Consider the following 18,791-nt stretch of genomic DNA (forward strand, 5'->3'; position numbering starts at 1 on the left):
AGAAGCAATTTTTAACCGCTCCTTTTCAGAGTGACTTGTCTGGGTTGGGGAAGCTTCTAGATGGCTTCTGGGCAGCCTCAGGGTGTGCATCATGTCACCCATACCACCCAGGGCCATTTTATTTGCCCCTAAGTCTACAATTAATGTTGTCAATGAATGGCTGAAAGTTCAGGTAGTAGAAACAGACAGAGAGAAGTAATGCCATCTTTTATTGAGCCATCCAGTGCCTTAATCATACTGCAATTTTTAAAAAATTCATATAATTTTTCAGATAGAAGGAGTATGTAAGGCGGAAAACACTCAAATTATAACTTAAAATGGAAATGAAAGTGATTATCACTATATAAGAAGCATCATTTGGAAATTCAAACAAAGGACTTTGAATACTCAGAAGAGCCACCATATAGATCCAAATTATTACTACAATTATTATTTATACATTCCATGTTCATGTCTCCCTTCCATACACATACACACATACACACATACACACACACACACACACACACAGTTAACATCTCAGGAGGAAAAATCTCTGAAGTATAAGACCATGAAAATCATCATCATAACCAGAAACCATAAAAACAACTTGAAATGGCACGTCAGAATGACGTCTCTTTGCACTTTTCCTGAAGGCAGCCAAGTGGGAATTGATCACAACTCTGAGGGGAGTGCATTCCATTGTCTGGAAGTAACAAGAGAGAATGACTGCTCCAGCGTACCTATCTCCAGGTGATTATATCCTCAAGAAAACCTTCACTTCATTTCTTAATTTGACAAAGGTATCCTTAAATATCAAGAACCCAACCCATTTAAGATTTACCAGATAAAATGAACAATTTGAGTTGGCACCCAAAGGAACTGTCAACCAGTTCAAAATCTTTAAGTGTTAGAGTAACATAATCTTGATACCATACAAAACTGTATCATTTTACAGCAATGGAAACTTCTGGACACACTTTCAAGGTACTCCACTTACAGTGCATGACAATATTCACTACATCGGTGGCCAACACTTTAAAGAGCTCAAGGTGGCATATATGGTTTATTTCGTCCCTACTTTATGCCACAATGATTGTAACTTTTAACTTTACTAGAATACTGTGTTTCTATTGCAATGGCTTGTAGCAGACGCAAATAACGACTGTCGATCCATCCATCCCTGCAAAGAAAATCAGGTTGAGACCAAGTGGCTGGCCTAAGTCCACCCAGAGAGCTTCATGGTTCAATGAATAGCTGAAACTCAATTTCCCAAGTCTCAATCCACCATTAACCATTAAACAACTCATTTGCCAGCTGCATATACATACTTGCCTGACATTCTGATAATGCAAATACTAGCTGCTTCTGTCATTTTTATACAATATCTTTAAAAAGAGGGATGTAGAACAATCTCATTCCACCACTTGATCTCTTCCTAAAATATAAAACTTAGAGCCAAGTCTAGGCAGTTTTTTCTAGGTCTATATTAACTTCCCAAAGGTTAGGCGTAATATTTAACAGCTGTCAAATATGGTTTGTTTGTTTTTTAAAAAAGAGAAGTTTGTGCAAAGAACATGAAATGGCACTAAAATAACAGCATGCTTACTGCAATAGGTGGGATACTCTAACAGTAGCAGCTTGGATTAATAACATTAAAGTTTATTACATTCAGCTGTAAAAACACAAGATTCTTTTTCATGCTGAGCCACTGAAGGTACATACTTCGATTTCCAACAGGAACATAAAATTTATCCAGGATAAATTGACAATTCTGATCAAAGAGAAATCTTTGAACAAATTTAAGACTAAGAATAGTTTATTACATATATACAGTGTAATTGGGGTTACAAGTCAATTTTAGGCTTTGTAAAGCAAACTGTACAAAACAGAGTTTGTACATTGTAGAGGGGTAAATATATTATTCCACATAAGGACACACAGTAATAGTGGTGTATATTCATCAGTTCTGGAGGGGAGAAGTTGCTATTGTATGTTAAGGTTTTTTAGTAGAACTGTGTTTATTATATGTATGTTTTAGTTAAATTTATAAAATGTATTTGTGTTTGTTTAATAAAAAATTTTTTTTAATAAAAACATCTCAAATGGCTTCACTAGGAAATTAAATTTTGGCTAGCAACTACACATTTCAGTTCTGGAGATAACAGAAATGACAAGACTTTCAACTGCCACTGGAAGTCAACTTCTATGACATACTCTGAATGTTTCCTATTTCTTAATCTATCTTCCTGACAAGCCACTTGTTTATTTTTGAATTTTGAGAATCCAAGTTGCAAGCACTGTTGTGAATCATCAGGATGAAGCTTACTCCCAAAGGTTATTTTTAGCTGGTGTTCTGACCGAACAAAATGGTTACACTTTGTCCTTAAGTGTACATACATTTTCATGCACGTGCATTAACTTGAAAAAGCTGCATAGTATATAGCATTTTCTTTCATCCACTGCAGCTATCATCAAATATTTCAAACTGTTAATGTTGTACATTGAAGAAAAAATTTATATGTGTTGGACCCAGATATAGCCAGACTACTCACTAATATCAATGGAACTTAAATCAGTCATCACTGTATTATGTAATCCTATGCTTTTCCACCAGATACACAGACCACAAGATATATAGTGATGGCAGAAATAAATTTACTACATGGTCTGTGGATCTACCGCTCAATATTTTTAAATTCCGGTAATTATCTTAGGCAGTGGTTCCCAACCTTTTCTATGCCCCACACCCCCAGGAAATGTTTGATTACGGATAGCAGTCTAATTTCTAATATTGGGATGACAAATTGAACTGCATACTGTACAATACTACAACTGAACAAGTTGAATATAAAAATAAGTTTTTGATTTAGTGCGTAAAATGCAAATCTGAGTTGAGCAATTAGATTCTAATTTATTCAGGGGAAAAACCTGCATAAACAGTAAAATCAATCTCAATTATGAACATAAAATGCAATGGCTTTTTTTGCTCCTGCCTCTCATTCATGATTTTGTCAAAATGTGCAGATCAACACTCTGTGTAGACATTTACATAGACCATACCTGTGTTGAATGTAATATATGAACATGCCTTTTACCACCAGTGGTAAGCCCTCAAATGGGCCATCTGTAAGCTTTAGACTTATGCCATGGTGGAGGTGGTGTACCTAATTTCCTTTGCCCCCTCCGTCACTTTTGCTGGTGAAGAATGCCAAAGGAAATCCACCAGGCTGAAAATATCAGTGAATCTGTCTTTATGTGGCTATACTCTGGAAGTGATGATGGGTGATCTGCCACTTTTCTCCCTTAGTCAGTATTGGACTCTAAATTTTAAACGTTTCTTTAGGACTAAAAATCTGCTGAGAGCAGTGGTGTGATCATAATACCTTTTACCTTTGCTTTTCCTTTCCTTCCCTTTTTATTTTGTTATGCTTTTCACAGTGCCGGAAAAAAATTTGGTGTTTTATGAACAATTTTTAAAATCATTATTGTTATGCTTATTATAAATGAAGGAAACAGTTGTTGTGTTTGTTTACTGAATTTTTCCCACACAGAAATGCATGGAGAATTATGTGGTGTGAATTGGTGAGTGGGAGAAATGTTTCATTTAAACATTTAAAAAGGTAGATGTGACTTCATTACAAACTGAAAATAGTTTGATATGAACTTTACATGGTAAAAACTTGAAATCTAGTAATTTTTCCAAAGGGTGCAATCCTGTGCAAGCCTACTTAATGTACTAGAATTTATTTCTGTTTAAGATAGAAGCAGTACTTTTTTAAAAAAGTAACTGATTAACTTTAAAAAAAAATCAATTTATCTGTTTGAATATATGAACAACAATGTAAGTAATCCATTACATTTGAATTAAGTTTTGTCCACATATTTCCCTGAAGATGTGGAGGGCTAAATGGATGGATAATGGGGATGTGTACATATGGTAAGCTCTTGCCCCAACTCCCCCTTCCCCCAAACTCAGAAGTATATTATACCTTTATGCATTGAGTGTGAACATCTGCAGAGGGCTTTGTAACCTGCTTCGCTATACAGGATTACAGAGCTTCCATCACTGGGAATCCTGCTTCAGTAGCTGAATGCCTTTTGGTGAACTTTGTGCTCATGATGCAGAGGTCTCTAACACAGCCAGATGTGTGTGGATATTTTGGGGAGCATGATTTACATGCCTGCCCATATCTGTACCACATATTCAGTCCTTCAATTATTCACTGGAAATAGGGCTCACCTGTATGAATGCGCAAATCTGCCATTTGTGTATAGTGCACATATGTTGATTGTTAGGTGTGAAATGTAACCATCCATCCCCTTCTCTGAGTAGAGTGGTGTAGGCCAAGAGCTTAGCCATCCGGGAAGAAAGTTCTACCTAAAGTATTATATATATCCATAGTTCAACTATATAAAGTATTTTTAATCTATTTACAAAAGTACTATTATTACATTATGAAAATGGATAAAAATTGTAATGAATATCCAAACTATTTGCTGGTAAACATTTATTTAATAAGATGTGGGAAGAGGAGAAGAAAGCAATAGAAACAATCAAAGAACTGTTCCATTTATGTCTCAAAACAAAATAGGACAGGATGGAATACAATAAATCAGATATGTGTTTAGGGTCTCTGTCCTGTCACCTGCTGAATAATCCTGAGCTGGAATACAGCTCTTGGCCTTTTTTTTGTCCCTCTCTTGTCTCAAGGCTGCTGCTAGATTACTGTTGTGCTCAATGCAGCAACTGCAGTTCTGCCTACCATTTCTTCCCGGCTACTTTTTATTCATATTCTTTCTCTGACTATTCTCCAGTCTCTTTCCTCTCACAAATCTTCCAGTCTACAGTATATAGGCTATCCCCTCTCAATTTCCTACAACAGCTCCTTAAAGACAAAAAGTGTTGTGCATCATGAGGGTGATACAGAGAGCTACACTTTCTATGCTTACAAAAAAGAACATATGTTGATCAATTTACATGAACATCAATGTGTACAATTATATTCTACACCATAGCCTCAATTTAAGTGAATTCTAGGTACATTAGCAATGAACACTGATGCAGAGATTCTCATATATATATATATATATATATATATATATATATATGACCATGTATACTGTATATACTCATGTATAAGTCTAGAATTGTTAGTCAAATAACTGTCCCAAAGGCCTGAGTCAGCTTATCCACAGGTCAATGTAAGTACTATCAATGTAAGTACTATCAATGTAAGTACTTATCAATTACATCCTATCAAAAATGTAACCATCCCCTTCTCTGAGTAGAGTGGTGTAGGCCGAGAGCTTAGCCATGCCGGAAGAAAGCACCTAAAAGAAGAACCCCTCTTCTCTTCACTGTGGCACCTCTTCTGACTTTTTTTAATGCCTAAGTGAGAAAATAAAAGCAGTGGCAGTTCTTTGGCACTTTCCCTCAAATGAGCACCAAAAGGAACTAGGCTTTGAAGAATATGAATAAGACATTTGTGTATGTTTGTCAGCTTTTCTAGGTTTAAATCGGGCAAAGTTATTACATTAAAGTTAAAGGCTATAATCACTACCAACATACCGGTAGTTGCTATTTTCTTTGCTTTACCATTTCATCCTTTTTGACATTTATGCATTTTCTTAGCCCCACCGTGCCCAGTTGCCTCCCTCATACATCGCACAGCCATCATTTATTGTAGTTCCCTTCTCATCCATCCAGCCTTTAGGGTGAACACAAACAGCTATGCAAGCCAGAATTTTGTAAATTCTTTGGCATTATTTTTCCTTTGCTTGGTTCTTTACATCCTTTGTGACACGCTGCTAAATTTTACATTCAACATATCCACAGGTCATATCAAAATCCATAATTCTGACCCCCACATCTGCCCTCAGCATATACATGAGGTTGACTTATAATTGAGTATATACAGTGTAAACAGACACACACTTAGACACCCCTAGATTTACTCATCCCATAGAGCCTTCCACCAAGGTGGAACATAGCTTCTGTGGGCAGAACCCCTCATCTCTGGCGGAAGGGTGCCTTTGCCACATTCCAAGTGTATGCAGATAACTTTCAACTATGGTAAGAGTTATTCTGTGCATTTACTGGAAATGTCCCCACTGGTTTCAATATGACTTAATTGCAAGTAAATAGGCCTATATTTATAGTCTCACCCTTATACCCAGATGCCAAAAATTCAAATAATACTATAGTATCTGGTGTGTAGTAATTCTGCAGAGAGAATGTATTTGCTGGTGTTAACAAGACTTCAGACTAGGAGAGGTTAATATATTTCCACATGATTGTACTGCTAGAGAGCAATATGATTTTGATCTACTTTATTGCCATAGCCTGAAAGCCTTGACAGACCATGCTGTAAGTTTGCATGCAGCAAAAATAATAGCTTTAAAAAAATGTATGCAGACCTTTCATCGTCTATATAAAAACGCTACATTCCAAAAAGTCATGAATGTCAATCCATTCTTTAAAAAAAAAAAAGACAACCAAATTTCCACACACAGTTCTTTGGTTTCTGATTTAGGGATATCATTTAAATAAATGAAAATACTTTAAAGCAATTTTATCACACTCTGTATAACATGCTTCATGGCTGAGATTTTGAACTTAGTAGAGTGAAAATATGAATTTGTGATGAGAAATACCAAATGAAAAGGTGGGGGGGAAATGTTAGTTGCAGGCTGCCAAGCAGTTCTGTACTCTCAGGTGCTGCCTTTTGTGTGGACTATGAGCACAAAGAACTCTCTATTACATGAAATAGAGTAGCTTCTTCATAAAAAGAAATTGACATTTATTAGCCTCGCTGCTTGCTTGATGACTCTGCATTTCTTGCTGGCAGCTGTGCAAGGATAATAGAAGTAGAAAGAGTTCATTACTGCAGTAATGAAATTTCAGCTACTATTTAGATAAGGTTGCACATGCTGCTTACTATACTTTCACAAAGCTGACACCAAGCCTACCAAAATCCTAGCTCTGTTCTAATGCTATATATTAAAGGCCATACACTAATTGAATATGCTAGTTAAAGTCAAAGAGAAAAGAAGCAAGGCTACACAAATGCTGCCAACACCCTTATTTGCACTATAATTTTTCTAAGCACACTTTGTAGAAAAACTTGAAGATCTGAGCAAAGCAAATGTTAAAAGGCATCTTAGGTTTAGATCAGATTAAACAAGCATAGTAGGTATTTGATCACAGCCTAGATCCAACTGTTAGTCCCATCAAGAGCAGAACCACTAAATCAAGGAAATTTCTATAGGTGCTGACACATTAGCAATAGATTCTGTGGGCCTATTTTAGCTGTGACTCACAATTAGATGTAGATCACAACCCTTTCACCCAAATACATAAGTTACATTTTTATGATAGTATTCATTCTAGTGCTACTAAGCAAGTATCATAGAATCCTAGAATCGTAGAGTTGGAAGAGACCACAAGGGCCATCCAGTCCAACCCCCTGCCATGCAGGAAATCCAAATCAAAGCATCCCTGACAGATGGCCATCCAGCCTCTGTTTAAAGACCTCCAAGGAAGGAGACTCTATCACCCTCCGAGGTGACCAAAGTAGACCAATACATGCAGATTCTGACATAAGGAAATGACCCCACAGTATAAGGTGAGGTTGTTGTTGTTAAATGGGCTTGAGTTGTTGTTAAATGCCCAACTCATGGGCACCCTGTGGATAAGACATCTCCAAGACCCACTGTCTTCTGCTGCTCTGCTTAGGCCCTGTAACTCAGGCTCGTGGCTTCCCTGATTGAGTCCATCCATCTAGCATGCAGTCTTCCTCTTTCTTCTACCCTCCACCTTTCCCAGCATTATTGTCTTTTTAATGAGTCATGCCTTCTTGTGATGTGATACAACAGCCTCAATTTGATCATCTTGGCTTCCAGGGAGATTCCAGGCTTGATCTGTTCAAGGATTCAATTGTTTGTCTTTTGGGCTGTCCATGGTATCCTTCACACTCTTCTCCAGCACCACATCTAGAATCAGTTGATTTTCTTCCCTGTCCAGCTCTTGCATCCATACATTGTGATGGGGAATATAATGATTTGAACAATTAACTTTGGTGCTCAGTTGTATATCCACTGTTCAGGATCTTGTCTAGTTGTTTGATAGCTGCCCTTCCCATTCCTAGTCTTCTGATTTCTTGGCTAGAGTTCCATTCTGATCAATGTTTGATCAAAAGTATGGGAATTCCTTAACTATTTTGATTTCTTTATTCTGTGGGATGAATTTATGTAGATCCTCCATCATTATTTTTGTTTTCTTTATGTTCAGCAGTAAGCCTGCCTTTGCCCTTTCTTCTTTGACCGTACTTACTTATTATTCAAGTCTGTGATAATTCAAGGTAATTCAGTGATTTTAATTCTAAAGATGAAATGCAAAAAGCATGGAAACGCTTTCTCAATTAACTCATGAACAGGAAAAAAATGTTTTAAAACATAGCGCCATGGTATATTTGCACAGCTAATCAGTCAAACTACAATCTGTAAACCATATACTCAAGACATGTGACCCAGTTTATATCTCACATAAAACTTCATGAATCTTATTACTAAATGCTTTATAGAAGATATAAAAATATATGACATTACCTAATAAGTTCCCCTGAACTGACATATACTAAAATTGGACTTGTTTGCTGTACAGTATTTATATCCGCCAGCTAGCTCATTTGTGGGCCTGTCCAAACTCATATTTGCCCATCTTTTGTTCCTGTTATGCTGAATTATAAGTATAGAGGCATTTAAGACCACAAGTTCCCTTTACTTGCTGCATGTACAAGTTTTTTTGTCTCCCACTGTTGGGTCCTTGCACTGTCTGCCTTGTTCCCTCTATGACAGTTTGACTATTTTCTCCAGTCCTTGTGCCTTCCAGAATACTGTCTCCCTCCCCCACATAACTCAGTTTAAAGCCCTCCTGATAGAAGAACCACAGTTCTTCTTGAAGTCGCCCCTTCCAAAACTGGGTTGGGGCCACGATAACCACACGCCGTGGCCCCAATCACCTTCAAGCTGCCCGAAAAAGGAGTGCCAAACAGCCACTCCTTTTTTGGGTGACAAAAAGCCAGATTTTCCACCCACGCCACTGCTAAAAGCTGGTTTCATGATGTTCCGACAGCATGCAGCATGTAAATGCCGCACCATCAGAGCATCATGAAGCCGCCTCCGGGTAAAAGGAAGGGTGGCTTCCAGGCAGCTTGAGAGCATGCAGCATATAAATGCTGCTCTCCCAAGCTACCCAGAAGGTAACACAAAGGGGCAGCCTGTTTCGCCCCTTGGTTAGTCGGAAGGCAGATCAGGGAATGGGGTTACACTTAGGGGGCACTCATGGACTCAGCTTTGAACCTGGAGGCCCAGGTTTCTGAGGTGGCCCAAACAGCTTTTGCACATTTAAAGCTTATGCACCAAAACTATGGCCATTCCTTGAGACACTGGATCTGGCCATGGTGATACATATCTTAAGCGCGTTACAGACCGCCTAAAAGTGGCAGTCTGCCGGCGCTGCCGGTTGCTCCGCAAGGGAGCCGCAGCGGCCAAACCACGCGGCTCCCTCGCAGAGCAAAAAGAAGCCCCAAAATGGCGCTTCTTTTCGCGGCGTGCTAATGACACCGCAAGGCACCAATGGCGCACTCGCAACATCATTAGCGCCGTGCAACGTCTGGGCGTTACGCGTCTGCGATGTCAAGATGGCGGCGCCCGTGTGGACGGGCACCGCCATTTTGTACGTACCCAGTACGTCTTGGGGACGTACTATACGCCCGTCCGGAATGGGCCTTAGTTACATCACATTTGGACTACTGTAATGTGCTTTTCTTAGAGCTGCCTTTGAAGAGTGTTTGGAAACTTCATCTTGTCCAAAGAGCCGCAGCCAGATTGTTAAGTGGGGCAGATTACAGAGACCATACTAGAAGCTCTAGAAGTTTCCAAATGATGCACTGTGAAGGCACAGGCAACCAATTTATGTGAGTCAAGGAAGTATGGTCTGCTATCAGTTTCTCTGGATTCCCTGAAGAAATATGTATTTGTGGACCTTAAACACAAAATGTAACATTATGATTTTCAGTACTTTAGACTAAAATAATTGAACAAAAAAATCTTTAAATGGAAAAGGGTGTATTATAGCCATTGACTGTAACAGAAACATTTAATTTGTTCTGTTAATTTTGATGTGGGTCTAAAGCCGAACACACAGGAATAAACAGGAAATTCAGATACTGATATTCTGAATCATAAGGGGTTTTTTTCTGACACAGTCAGAAAACCTAAGCACAGATATTTAAAAATACAGAAGTCACCCTTCATATTTCAAAAACCACAGTCTAGAGTCCAAGAAAACACAGAAGTGATGTAAGCAAACTAAACACACTGAAAGGTGTAAGATCTTTACTTAAGCAACTTATATCACTGACAACAGACATTTTAGTGTACCATGACAGGATCTGGATGCACTATGTGAGACTGTGAAAGTGCAAAAAGTATATTTAATAAGCGATTCAAGTTTTATCATCATCATCAGCAGCAGCAGCAGCATCATTTATTTATTTATATAGCACCATCAGTGTAAATGGCAGTTTACATAAGCAGTTTACAATTGCTAATTTGAAGTTCCCTGCCCTTAGGTTTACATTCTAAAAAGACACGACACACAAGGAAAACTAGATGGTAAGGGGGAAAGGATTAAGTCCAGCAAATGCTGGCTTCTGTTCTCTCCCTTTGAGTTCACTGCAGTGGCAACTGGGATGGAGCTTTCATCCATTGCTGTACTTAGTGGCAATACAGTTGTGATTATTATTTATTTGGTCAAAATTTTAAAAAACTGCAAATACAGATGTGCAAGAATATGAGCTATTGAACAAATTTCAGAATCCAGAAAGATTTCCAAGAATTTACATTCCCTGTATTGCATCTTGCCCCTCCTTTTTGTTGACAAAATTGGACTAAATTATGCAAAATGATCACATGCATTTTTGGAATTTACACTGTTAAGCATCAATTCTCTTAATCTGCATAATCAAAAAGCTGGTTTGGATCTACTGAAAGCCTTTTAGCTTGCACAGAAGAGTTCCCTTGCTCCTGCAGCCTCAGTGAACACCAATCCAGAGGCTCCCCCAATATTTGTGACCAGTATCTTGGGAGGATAGTGCATAGCCCTAGAACTCAAGCTTGTAATTCACATGAGTCAAGGAACCCAATTTTCCATTTAATTTAAAATTTGTATTTTATTCTTGGCAAAATAACTGTACCTTTTTTATCCTTTCTCATGTTCCTCACTAATGAGCAAGATGTAACCAAGACTACTATAGAATCTTAAAACTGTAGTCCTCTGTGTCTTGAAGGCAAATTTAAAAGGTAAAGTATTGGAACATTCTTTGTTTTTCTAGCCTGGCTACTTGGCTACCAATTAGCAGGTTCTCTCAATCTCTCTTTCCCCTATCTCTCTCACTCTCTCTTTTTGCCACAGATTTGGGACTAAATGTAGTATTATTCCCAATTACAGGAGACCCATTGTAATTAGTGGGACTTAACATAAATTGTGACTAATAATAGTCATTCTTTTCAGTGGATCATCTGTAGTTGGGACTAACACAGGATTTGGCCCTGAGTTGTTTTAAAAGGTGTTCGACACATTTTGGTGCATCACTTTCTGTTTCAGCATTACAAGAAAAGAAGAGGGGCATATATGATTCCTGGGATTTTGTACAGATCCACAACTGATCTAGCACATTAGGCTGGCTGATATAAACGCCACTTCTGTACTCAATTCTCTGGGGGGGGGGGGGGGGGAGGTGAGGACAGGATGGGATCTTGCCTTTTCCAGTAGGCTTATGCAAAAGCAAATGACTGCTTAATACTTGGCCATCTTGACCACATTTTGATGTAGCTTGGCTGCATGCATCCCAGATTTCTTCTATGAAATTTTGGCATGTATGTTAACGTACCCTTCAGCAACATTTCTCCGAAGCTACTCCTAATCAAGCTATGTGTAACAAATTGAATTTCCATGTAGAGATATTCAATCCACATCAAAACATGACTTTAATAGGTTCAGTAAACCACAATGAACACTATGCATGTGAAACCATACTGAATAAAGAAGCAGAAACTTGTTTCCCTAAATAAATTTCCTGGATCAGGATTAGTATCTATATTTTTGCCTGCCGTCTCTAGCCCAGAACCTAGGCAAGTTATTTTTCTGGACTATAGGGTCTAGAAGCTAGGGCTTGGAACAGATACAGTATTTTTCAGACTACAACTCTAAAAAATAGAGTTGGTCATTCTAGCCAGGAGGTTCTGGGCATTGTAAACCAACCTCTAGGGCCACTGGCTGTTTTCCAAACTTTGGAATAGCCTTCCACAGGTGCCAGACGGACAACCCATATCCATGACTCACTGACTGGTAAACACTGATAAATAACTATAAATAAATAAAGTAGATGCTGAATAACCATAACACTGAACCAAATTATGGTGGCAGCAGTATGTCCACCTTTATTTTTTTACTTAGTAGATGAAATAGCTACACACATCTGGGTGAAAAGAGTAGCTACTTCTTGCTTAAATATAGCTTGCTTAATAGATACTTCTTAATAGATCAAAGAGATGCACACATCTGGTAGGAGGAGTTATAGCTGAACTTGAACATCTCACAAACAGGCATTTGGTCAACTTGTCCACTAGGAATATTAACAATACACAATACAAAATTTAAAACTTCCTTTTCTTAGCTGTAATTTTAGTCCCACAAACTTGCTCATTCAAATCTTCTTTAATGAAAATAAGAATAATGCCCCCTTCATACACAGCATTTATCTAACGTCCCTAAGGTGCTGCCTCCAAGAAGAGTACTCTCCAATTTTACCATTTTTAAAAGAAATGAATATTATTATTAGATTATCCATAAAATTGTTAAGTTATGAAACTCAAGTACTATAAAAACATGGCACAGAGCCTTTTTTGTCTTCTGATCCTTAGAATCAACATTCAAGAGGAATGGTAAGCCATCACATTTACAGGTGCGCTAAACCACTGACTTTACTGCAAACACACAGTTGCTTTGAACCACTGCCAGTACAAAGGATAAAGAAGTTAAATATAGCAGTAAGGCTGACATTTCAGCAAATAGCAAAGCCCACATTTTAGAAGGTACGTTTAAAATTAAGATAATCATAACCACTTGGAGAATTTCTACATTGAAAAGCCACTGTTTGCAAATTACTAGAGGAAAAATAAACTTTTATTTTTATTTATTTTTTTAAAAATGCTTTCCTTTTGAGGATAAATACAATGAAAACCACTACAGCAGTAAGAAAATTATCCATCATGGCTACAGAGGCACATGTGGTGTATTCTGCTGGCTTTTTATAAAATCAGGAGAACTGTGGCTTTTTTTCTTAAATATATAATCATTCCAAAAATTATACTAAAGTATCAGTGATGTACCAAAGTGAAAGCAAGATCTTGATCCCTCAGAATATTGAATTCTTCAACCAAAGAGCAAAAATGTTCCAGATGTCAATTTTAGCTCTGATGAATAATGTGTGTAAAAAACAAGAAAAAAGTAACAGTGAAGTTGTGCACCTGTTTTGGAGGCAGAAAAATTGTCCTTCCTACAAACAAAAGTCCTTCTGCAAATAAAGTGAACCCTTGCAACAGTATGAAATGTACCATTCAATATTCCACATGTCAACAGTCTGAAAGATGAGAAGCATACATGTTCATCTCTCCCTGACTTATAACAATTAGACAATGCATCCTAGCAATATTACCCAAGAAATGCTACAGAAACAGATATTACTACTTAATTATCATGGCCAGAGAGAAGGTAGAAATGAAATAATGTTAATTCTTGAGCAACAATCAACAAAATAAAAAGGAAAGTTACAACAGTGATAGCATGAACGCCAGGTTCAGCACAGGAATTTCACTATTAATTCTTACATGTGTGTATTATATATTTTTATCTTTTCAATTGTTCCCAGCTTTTCAATGCTTGTTTAAAGAATACAGTATATAATATAGATCAGTTGACTATCATTCCTTCCTGATGCCATTGGAAAATGAGACATGTTATACTACTCCGTTTCTTGTATTTAACCTTTCATTGACCCATGAAAAAAATGCATTCTCTTCAGTGCCATGATTACCTAGCACTGAGAAGGTTTTGCAAAAGCTCCTTTGAAAAAAATAATAGCAAAGAGATGTGTGCACATGTTTATTGATCCTTTCAAAACATTGGGTATATGATAATTGTGATAATGAGTGATAATTTCTCTTTAGTCAACTCATATATTTTATCATGTGCCTCTGAAGTATCTGGACTTAAAAAACATTTTCCTAATGTTAATTTTCATCAAATAATGTATTAAAACTGTGCAACAGGGCATCAGCTGTACTTATTTAGCAGTGATTTGCATATGTTGTTTTCTGGTAGCATCGAGTATGTGTTTGTATGGCGTAAATACCCTAAAAAGGCATCAGATCCCATCTGATCTTGGAAGTTAAGCAGAATCAGCCCTGGCTGGTACTGTGTTGGGAGAGCACCAACTAATACAAAGTGTCATAGGTTGTATTTTAGAGGAAAGAACTGGCAAAACCACCTCTGAGCATTCATTGCCAAAGAAAACCTTATGAAATTCATGGGGTCACCATAAATCAATAAACAACTTGAAGACACATGCCTTCAAGAGGGGATTTTGCCAGTTTGTTCCTCTAAAATAAAGCATACAGCATTTGGTATTCATTGGTGGTCTCCAATCCAAGTACTAACCAGTGCTGACCTTGCTTTGCTTCCAAGATCAGATGGGATCTCTTGCCTTTAGGGTATTTAGGCCCTGGTGGTATGCAGTGTAATGCAAGCAAAATGTAAGTCTACTGGTGTTATTTATATATATTGCAGTGATGCAAAATCTCAGCCACTATTTACAGAGACCATCAAAATTATGTTCTCTTATAGAGAAGCCATATAACTATGACTAACATATTGTTATTCATAGTTCTGATGGGCAAGGATATTTTCCTGTTTTTCCGTTTCTCTCCTTGTACTCCCAGATACATATAAAAATAAATACTTACCACTAAATCCCAGTTATTTTGCTCAAGTAGGGTAATAGCTTCATCAATATTTTCTATACCAGTACATGCCTTTAAAAAGAGAGAGAGAAACATATGGTTGAAGAAGTCTCCAAACAAATGTTCTTTCAAGTTTAAAATATGGTGTAGCTGCTTATAATTTAGGAACATTCCCTTTATATTTAGATTCCAGATATAACATTAAACTGTGTCACACGATTAGACTCTAGTGCATACTTTCAAAACATTTAGGCTGTGTTGAACAGGAAAGAAATAATGAACAAAGCTGCTACTCCCCTTGTTAATCAAATGGCAAATTCTAAGGTTCACTGGACTGATGTAATGTGTCTGACGATTATTAAGCATATACACAGCATTTGCAAAGCATTTTACATTTGTCATTAATTGAGACAAAAGTATTTATGAAGAGATCAATACTGTTCATGTTTTACAAGCAAGTAGTATAGAATACTCTCATCACAAGGTTGCTCAGTACATCCTGGTGTCCACATCCTGGTGTCTCAGTTCATTGATAATGACCAGCCACAACATACCAAGCATACCTGTAGGACACCTTCATTTCTGATTATCACAGGTAAGTGTGCTTCCTTCATAAAAGGATAGCACATATGTTATTGCAAAGTAATTAAGCAAATGGTTATAAGTTAGCAGACTGGGTCTGTGGAAAATCCCCATTTGAATTCTTAGCATAACCAGCTAAAAGGATATGCTATTTTTATTTGTTATCAAATGCCTTCCCATACTAAAAACATTTAAGGTAACTAACAAACAATAATAATAATCTATAATCTTTAAAACAAAACAAAAGAATAGAAGCAGAGCTGGGAAAGTCATCTTACTGAAGACTGTGAAATTTGTTGTCATGTAACAAAAAGACAACATGGGGCTTAACTAATAATCTCACTGTGGATCAAACTAGAAATCTTTACATTAACCTGAATAGTTTTTAGAATGGCAAATAACATTTGTGAGGAGGGGGGCAAAATCATTATTGGGACTGCAGCAGATGTGGAAGAGGAATTTCTTTCTCTGGTATAATCCTCAGAAGCTAGTTATTAGCTTTTGAAGAAAGGCTTGCATTGATACCAACAACATCATGTTATCAGCTTCGGCTGATACGCCAGCTGCGTCCCTACCTGGACCAGAGAGACCTTGAAACTGTAGTACATGCTCTGGTAACCTCTCAATTGGATTTCTGTAATGCGCTCTACATGGGGCAACCCTTGTACCAAACCCGGAAGCTACAGTTAGTGCAGAATATGGCAGCGAGACTGGTCGCTGGTTGTTCCAGGTCTGACCATATAACACCCATCTTGAAACATCTTCATTGGCTGCCTATTGAGCTTCCGGGCTCAATACAAGGTGTTGGTAAGGACCTATAAAACCCTAAATGGCTTGGGCCCAGAGTACTTGGAGGACCACCTCTCCCCATATAATCCGCCCCGCACACTCAGATCAACAGGGATGAAATTGTTGGAGGTCCCAGCGACACGCTATGTGAGGACCTCACAGAGAGTATTCTCTATCGTGGCCCCAAGATCTTGGAATAGTCTCCCAGATGAGCTTCGCTCCACCACATCCTTAGCTCTTTTCAAAAAGAATCTGAAGACGTATTTCTTTTCCCAAGCCTTCCCACCATGAAAAATCTTCTCTTACCCCTTTTCATTGATGACCCCGGACTGTATATATCGATTTCCCCTTCCATCTGGCTCTTTTGTCATTAGTATTACTATGTTGCTTTTAATGCTGTTTTTAATTTATTTTATTGGAATGTTTTTATAAATAATTGTTCGCCGCTTTGATCAAAATTTTGGAAAAGCGGGTTACAAATAAACTATATTATTATTATTATTATTATTATTATTATTATTATTATTATTATCATGACAGACAGGTTAAATACAAAAGCATACAGTATATAGTGGGTCATCTAATTTGACTATCAGTATAAATGTCAAAACAGTCACATTTGTATGGTTGAAAACACAGGGCTTGATGTTCCTGCTATGGGAAAGAAGGGTGAAGATGAATTTTGATAGTTCTCCCCTCCCCTGTGGATGATTGTGCATTCTGAAAATCTGCCCCAGAAGGCAGGGAGATATTCCTTAGTGGATTTCCACAGGATGAAAGCTTCTGCATGAGAAGAACTGTGGTGGTGTGGGGGGACACACTCCACTTTCCACCAGTATAATCTTCTACTGGATCAAGCATCTTCTAGACGTACAAGGCACATTCAGCTCACAGCATTCACAGCCTGAAGCCGGCACTTTTGGCCCAAGTGTTTCAGGCCATAGTTTACTATGTTTAGTTTAGAATATATATCACAGTAAACCTTTTCAGCAGGCTAATGAGAGCGAATGGCATCTCTAAACCAACTCAAATGCAGCCTTCTGCCCTTAGGTCACACCACTCTTAATGAGTGGTGTGCTGGCCTGGGTCTGAAAATAGGGCTTGCTAAAGCGGAGCATCTGCACTCTCTCAAGCCCTACCAAGTGTCACGGGCGCCATCTTGGCATGCCGCCATTTACACGGGGTGCACCATGGTGGCGTCGCTTGTGCACGGTGCACAAACAGCACCATGCACGGGGAGCATCATGAGGATGCGACACAACCCTTATGGCGCTCCTGTAGTGCTGACAAAAGAAGCTCCTTTTTGGCGTGGTGTCCAGTTGCCAACCCCACGCATCCAGGGGCGGCACAGAGCCGCTCCTTTTGGGCTGTCTGTACGGGAACACATATGTACCACATATGTAAAGCTATAAAGATACAATTACAAAGACAAACTAAAGAACTGTTAAACTGTAACTAATAAAGTATTTATACACCGTACCCATTGTAAACACCATCCACTAAAAGTAGGGTTGCCATAATTGAGGACCTCCAAACCGGGACAAATGTAGGACCAGGTTTGAAAATGTAGGATATTTATTTATTTATTTATTTATTTGTTTGTTTATTTATTTATTTCCTGACTAGGAAATTTTTAAAAAGTCCTACATTTTTAAAACTTCTCCTCCTCCTCCTCCTCCTCCCAGGCCAGGAAGGGGCACGGGGCGGCTTGGAATCACGGCGATCACCGCGGTGCCAAGCAGCCTCGTCCTCCTCCCAGTCTGGGAGGAAGCCTCGGCCTGCTCCCAGGCTGGGAAGGAGGCGGGGGCCGCCCCTCATCGCGGCAATCGCCACGAGGGGAAGCGGCCTCCTCCTCCTCCCGGTCTGGGAGGAAACCTCAGCCGGCTCCCAGGCCGGGAAGGAGGCGGGGGCCGCCCCTCATCGCGGCGATCGCCGCGAGGGGAAGCGGCCTCCTCCTCCTCCCGGTCTGGGAGGAAGCCTCGGCCAGCTCCCAGGCCGGGAAGGAGGCGGGGGCCGCCCCTCATCGCGGCGATGGCCGCGAGGGGAAGTGGCCTCCTCCTCCTCCCTGGCCTCGTGGAGGCCTTGGAGGACCCCGCGGTCGGAGCTCCGACTGCAGAGCCACCTCCAAGGACTCGCTGGGGCCCGGGAGGAAGCGTCTCCGCGGCTGGAGCTCCAACCGCGGAGAGCCTTCCCAGGCCTCAGCAAGGCCTTGGAGCCGCCGCGGGGGCTGAGGTGGCCGCGGTGGGCGGGGCCGTCCCAGTTTGGGCCCCAAACTGGACCGGGATCGGGATGGCACCGCCCAAACCGGGATTGTCCCGCCCCCCGGCGGGATATGGCAACCCTAACTAAAAGAG

General features: G+C 39.2%; 1 protein-coding gene across 1 annotated transcript in view; it reads right to left on the minus strand.

Moving 5' to 3' along the window:
- Positions 1-18,791, minus strand: part of FAF1 (Fas associated factor 1) — a 225,901-nt gene that overhangs the window by 189,555 nt on the left and 17,555 nt on the right. The window contains exon 2 of the mRNA XM_089515109.1: positions 15,070-15,138. Within this exon, the coding sequence (XP_089371235.1) occupies positions 15,070-15,138 (69 nt within the window). The remainder of the gene's footprint in view (positions 1-15,069; positions 15,139-18,791) is intronic.

This window comes from Sceloporus occidentalis, unplaced genomic scaffold (assembly GCF_023333645.1).
Source record: "Sceloporus occidentalis isolate IW3139 unplaced genomic scaffold, rSceOcc1.0.p SCAF_3, whole genome shotgun sequence".
Lineage (NCBI taxonomy): Eukaryota > Metazoa > Chordata > Lepidosauria > Squamata > Phrynosomatidae > Sceloporus > Sceloporus occidentalis.